Source organism: Austrofundulus limnaeus, unplaced genomic scaffold, assembly GCF_001266775.1.
Source record: "Austrofundulus limnaeus strain Quisiro unplaced genomic scaffold, Austrofundulus_limnaeus-1.0 Scaffold2, whole genome shotgun sequence".
In the NCBI taxonomy this organism is placed as follows: Eukaryota; Metazoa; Chordata; class Actinopteri; order Cyprinodontiformes; family Rivulidae; genus Austrofundulus; species Austrofundulus limnaeus.
The window spans coordinates 7,113,230-7,119,440 of NW_013952404.1; the positions used below are offsets into that span (position 1 = coordinate 7,113,230).

Genomic DNA, 6,211 nt, shown 5'->3' on the forward strand with positions numbered 1-6,211 from the left:
GCACACGAGCTCCGGCTCCTTCCCCACCAGAGAAGTGACATTCCACGTCCCAAGAGCCAGCTTCAGCAGCCGAGGACTCACCAGCAGACAGCCACGACTCAGTTACACACATGAAATCCAATCCTCTGGATGTAAAGAAATCCTTCAGGATAAAAGTTTTGTTTGCTAGCGATCTAGTGTTTACCAAGCCAATCCTGGCGGGAACCAGCAGGTCAGCATTATTAGCCGTCCTGGAGCCGTCCCAAGACAGCCTTTTATTGATTACCTTTTAGTGATATTCTTGTTATTRGTCCAYTATTAAATTCCCTTTTGTCCAGAAAGCTATCATCCATAAAGTAGCTTTCACAAATCTATAAATAAATAATTGTTGTTGGAGGGTTACTTAAAAAATTAAATCAAACCATTTCTAAAGATCTGTGTCATCCATGGGAAGCTGAAATAGAGTTTAGTCTCCTTGGCATCTGAAAATGCATTTCCTTAAAGGCAATTTTTTAACCRAAAATGACTGGACTGAGAAGTATTACGAGCTCAGCAGATGCACATGAGCGGTTTCACCAGTGGTTTGCTAGTTGTTGCTGCTGGTAGCCTGCAGGAGTCGGGGTGCTCTGTGATGAGGAAGCTGGCTTGGAGACACAGCCCAGAGGAGGAGTTGCATCTAAAAGGAGGTTCTAGRACCAATAACCGTTTTTTGCTCCCCTGTCTGGCTGCCTCAGGACACCACAGGATTTCTCAAACATGCATGAATGAGTCAAAGCAAGACTCAGGGCATGTTTTTGATGAGGGGATAACGTTATAGCATGATTTATACGCCCTCTAGCGGGAAAAAGCGCAAAGCGTGCCCGAAAATCACGCCCATTTTCGCTCGAGCCGCCCGAGGGCGGTCGCCAAACGCGAGGGGGAACTGTTCACCCCCTCGGGCCTCGGTATAGAAGGGGAGAGGCGTTTTTAAAACGCCTCCCATCAAAGATGGGTCGGGTTAAAGCTCAAAAAAGTTTATTTTACTTTACATATTATCTTTAACAAGTTATTTACTACTTTTAGCTAATTTTCTGCTTATTTTATCTTTAGCCTTTACTATTTTGCTGATTTAGCTTTTAGCTAGCCTTTTGCTAATCTAGTTTTWSTTAGCATTTTGCTACTTTAATATTTGGCTATCCTTTGATACTTTTTCCTTTTAACTAGAATTCTTCTTTAAGCTGTAACAAGTCAGTTTCAGTTTCTCCAGCAACATTAAACAGTCATTCAATATTGTATTTTCACTGAAATTTCAGTTTCTCTAGTTTAATATAATTTGTAAAATAAACCTCAGATTCCAGCTTGAAGTTGAAAAGAGACAATAGATACAGGAGATCATTTTAACGGTYCAAATCATAAAGGTGCCATTGTTTCTTAAGAATTGCCAAAAAYCAGAGAGGAAATAAGTTGAAGGGGGAAAAAAAAGTTAGAAAGAAAACCCCGGCAGTGCGAGACCATGAGCTGTTTGGATTGGGAGGTTCAGGAACTGGCAGGAATGCGGAGAGCCCAAGTGAGCAACAGAGAAATATTTCTTCCAGTGAAGGCTGTTTTTTAAAGGAATGGGTTATTATAGTTGGCCGGTTAAAGCCCTTCAAATAGCCATGACATCATGGCTGGGCTCGGTGCTGCAGGGGACAAACAAAGGAGGGTTTGTACCCAGAGAACCCAAGAGAGCTTTGACGGTTTCAGRGGTTCTCGGAGGGAAGCCGAACGAGAGGGTTAGAAGTCACATCTGGTCTCTTTACCTGCCCCAATCAAACCCTGAGAGGGAATCAAGTGTGCCAAACTGCATCCAGGAAAAAAAGCCAACATTAGGCTGCAGTAAAACTGAAATCAAATTGAGCCACAGCAAATAAAAATACTTGTTAAAAAGGCTGTTAACTAGAGGTGCAACAAGTGGAATAATTTATTTTTAAATAAACATTTGCTAATCCCCTTTTTAAAACGTGTGAACATGTTAGAAACTCTGATAGTCAAATTTAGTGWATCATATAATCTTGTAGCCGAGTCTATCCTCCATAATCCAGCTGTTTAGTGTCTCTGCACAGATTGGCAGATATGGTTGAGGAACCTGATCTGTTTGGTTAATTCATCACTGCCTAACTGGAAAAGTCGGTGCTCATCAGGAAACATCGATTAGGTTTCACTCATTATAGTTTCTCTAAGCCTCGTATTAGCCTGGATGCATGATGTCAGTCAGTGACATAAACTGCACAGCTGTCTCCTCGAACCGGGCTTATAAAAACTGATCGTGTTACTTCCAAATGCTGCAGAACATGACCCGAGCATGCAACCTTTGCAGAGAAGCTCGTCAATAGACACTGGATTCACTGAGAGTCTGCAGCACTCTCCTGGACTGTTCTTTGTGTCAGGCTATAATAACTATTATAGTAACCTTGTCAGAACTTAAAAAATGTTGAAGTCATGCTTCTATTTATTATTATTATTATTTGCACAAATGAACAYTTCTTTTTCGTTTGGCTACATGTTTTGTGATCTCACCCCCCTGCTGTGTCAACAGATGACTCAAGTTCTGTTAAACCTGGACCAGCTAACGGAGCAGAGTCTGAGCCGGCCAGTGAGAAACTTGGTGAGAGCTCCACTGGAATGTTGTGGCAAACAGCAAGTTCTTAGTGGTTCTACATACTTCTAGTGTCTGTTATTTTGTCTCTTATAAAAAATAATTTATTGGGTTCTTTTAGTATTTATATATAAGACATGTATAGGTTTTGTAGTTTAAAGCAGGTGATTCTAAAACGCCACAGTAGATACAAAATTATACATTTAAGTAAGTCTGTAATTAGATTCATAGACTTTGTAGAGATTAAATTAAATAGTTTTTACTATACARCTTTATTTAAAGCTAGGAAAAATATMATTTCAAAAGCTAACTGCTAAATGACTTTGTTTAAAATTTGCTAAAGAAGTTGAAGAAGTTAAAAAGAAGCAAAATTTTACTTGAAAGCCAAAAGTAACAAAAGGCTAACTAAAGAACCGAAATAGTATCTAGATGCTAAAAAGAACAAAATGTTTGCTAAAAGTGGCAAAAACTTAATTAAAWATTTAAACAAGCAAAAAGCTAACTGAAATCAAAAAGTATCAAAAGTCTAACTAAAAGTTAAAAGTAGCAAAAGTCAATCTAAAAGCTAAGATTAAAAAAAGTCTAGCTGAAAATGACAGACCAGCTATTGCTTAAAGGGATCAAAGGTTAGCTAAACATATCAAACAGCTAGCTAGAGGCTAAAATGACAAAAGGCTAGCTAAAAGCTTAGACTTTGAAAAGACTAGCTAAATGTTTTGCTGAAGTAGCAAAACAGTAACTAAATGCAGAAAGGTAACCAAAAGATGTAAAGGTCTAGCTGAATGCTAATACCAGCTTAAAATGTTTTTCATTTTTCCATCACTTGAGAAATAATGAAGTACGTTTTATGAAAAGTAAACTATTTAAAGACATTCTTGTCATAAATAAACCTATTTTTTACATAAATGAACTCTGTACTTTCTGTAACAATTAAATTATTCTGTTTCTCTCTTCCAAAGAGCGTCCTCAGTTCACGCAGCCTGAAAAGATGAGAAAGAGGGTGATCGCCTGTCCCGTCGGCAGCACAGTGCGCCTCAAGTGTGCAGCTAACGGAACCCCTCGACCCGACATCGTGTGGCTGAAGGACGAGAGGCCGCTGACGGAGCAGGAGGTCGGCRAGGGCCGTAAAAAACGCTGGACTCTGACTCTGAAGAACGTGTTGCCAGAACACAGCGGAAAATACACCTGCAAGGTGTCCAACCGAGCGGGAGAGATCCACGCCTCGTATAAAGTCGAAGTCATCCGTGAGTATCGTACAGAGCTGTGGGTTTATTAGCGCTTACAGATGAGGTCAGACAAATTTAATCAGGTCAGTGCTGCTGTTCGTTAGGGTCGTGTTAGCTGTGTGTTCTACRTAGCTGCAGGAAATAAGAGAGTCAGATCATTTTTAACAGTAGGTTGAAAAATCGTCCCTCTGATCCACCTTCTCCTGAAGCCTGATTGCGATCAGCAGGTCCTGTTGCTTTGGGTGAATGTGCTTCAGTGTTCCTGCACACGAGAAGCATGCTGAGGAGGCAGGTCTGAAAGTGAGGGCTTGTGCCCGGGTGTTTGCACGGAGGTGGTGGGGGAAGAAGGAGCCAGGCTGTTCAGACCCAATCTGGAGTTGATTAAATCCCAGCTGTCTGCCAGACTCTCCGAGCCCCCCCTTCCCATRAGAAATGTGTGCTGTACAACCAGGAGCAAAGAAAGGGAGGAAGCTAATCACACATACTTCTTGTGTTACATGTGGTATTCATGCCTCTCTGTCAATTACAAGTTCAGAGCCTCCGGGTCAGTGTGGACAACAACTTCTGTCTGCAGAGGCGGTGTCGTCCCACAGGATGTCTGTGACAGTCTTTTCTTCTTCGTGTCTTCACAGAGAGGACGAACTCCAAGCCGGTTCTGACGGGCACGCACCCGCTCAACACCACGGTGGACTACGGAGGCTCCACGTCCTTCCAGTGCAAAGTGCGCAGCGACGTTAAGCCCGTCATTCAGTGGCTCAAACGCGTAGAGCCCCACGAGGAGAGCCGCTACAACTCCACCATCGAGGTGGGAGACCACAGGTTTGTGGTGCTGCCCACGGGGGAGGTGTGGTCGAGGCCCGACGGCTCCTACCTCAACAAGCTGCTCATTACTCGCGCCAAGGAGGAGGATGCTGGCATGTACATCTGCTTGGGTGCCAACACCATGGGCTACAGCTTCCGCAGTGCCTTCCTCACTGTACAGCCAGGTGAGACTTACTACAGGGAAAATATGAYGAGAAAGGTTTTTAATTAATCCACTGAACGCAGTTTTCCTTACTTTTAATGTTAAGTATATTTTGTGTTAATTTTTCATGAGCAAAAAGTTGTTTTTTATTTGCAGACACAAAGCCTCCCATCACCTCCTCGTACCCGACAGCCACCAGCTCCCTCCCCTGGCCCGTCATCATCGGCGTCCCCGCTGGAATCGTCTTCATCTTCGCCACCGTGCTGCTGTGGTTCTGCCAGAGCAGGAAGCACTGCCCRCCTCCCGGCGCTCCGACTGCACAGGCGCCGCAGAGCTCCCACCGCCACCGAGAGCGGGACAGGGCCTGCGCCGTCCCGTCGGCCGACTCGTCCAGCCCAGAAAAAGACCGCGTGAGTTCCTTGAACTACGAGGAGTACCTGGCCCAGCAGCAGCAGCTCCTCTTCAGCCAGGGAGGACCAACAGCTCCGCCTAAACTCTACCCTAAAATCTACACCGACATTCACACGCACACTCACTCGCACGTGGACGGGAAAGTGCACCAGCACCAACACATTCATTTTCAGTGTTAGCCTCGGTGCCAAACGATGGATGTTTGAGCTGTGGACTGAGTGACGCTCATGGGTTCATCGCTCAACAGAAACTGTTACTGGAAAACTGTGGAACAGACAGAGGCCAGTGTGTCATTATTTGGTGCTTCATTAAACCCTCTTGCCACTAAACATCTATCCTTGTTGTGCACTTAATACAAAAAGGATGTTTTTTTCAGATGGCGAGTGAAACATGAGCTGAGGTGTTTTTGCATTTTCTTAAACAGATGTTTAGCTCAGTGTAGCAGAAGGAAACGGTACTCAAGATTCACAAAAGGGCTGTTTTTTGTTGGTTTTTTTGCTCCTACTCAGGTCTTTGTGTTTGTTAATAAATGCTGACCACTATGTTACATTTCTCCATCCCACACTTATGTTTCTCATTAAAGGTGATGTAAAACGAACTAGTAACTTTTTTACGGCATGCAAACCTTGCCAAAGACTGCAAGGGATGGAAGAATTTTCCTTTTCCATGTTAACTGTATTTTTCTTTTTTTAATTTCTCACAAGTCAGTAGTGTTTCAAGATAAACCAGCAGATTTGTTTTGACCAACCATAGTTTATGAAGCTGTAGTCAGAATATTTAATTTATTTTCCTATTAAAAAATGTAAAGGTTTATTTTTCAGAGTACAACATTTTACATATCTAGGTAATGTTATTGAAATATATTGGTATTGTACATTTTGTTCATTTTTTCTGCGTTTACTTTCTGCCAGTATGTAGGTATTTCTGTTATTTGTTATATTTGACAATCTTGATGTAATCGGTTTAAAATAATTGAAGTTTAATGTTTGATTAAATGACCTGAAATAAGAGAAA

The 6,211-nt window shown here is 42.5% G+C and overlaps 1 protein-coding gene across 1 annotated transcript in view; it reads left to right on the forward strand.

The window, feature by feature from the left end:
• LOC106521282 (fibroblast growth factor receptor-like 1) overlaps positions 1–6,211 on the forward strand; it is a 35,083-nt gene extending 28,872 nt beyond the window's left edge. The window contains exons 4-7 of the mRNA XM_014013799.1: positions 2,537–2,605; positions 3,556–3,840; positions 4,455–4,808; positions 4,943–6,211. Coding sequence (XP_013869253.1) covers positions 2,537–2,605; positions 3,556–3,840; positions 4,455–4,808; positions 4,943–5,376 — 1,142 coding nt within the window. The 3' untranslated portion in view covers positions 5,377–6,211. The remainder of the gene's footprint in view (positions 1–2,536; positions 2,606–3,555; positions 3,841–4,454; positions 4,809–4,942) is intronic.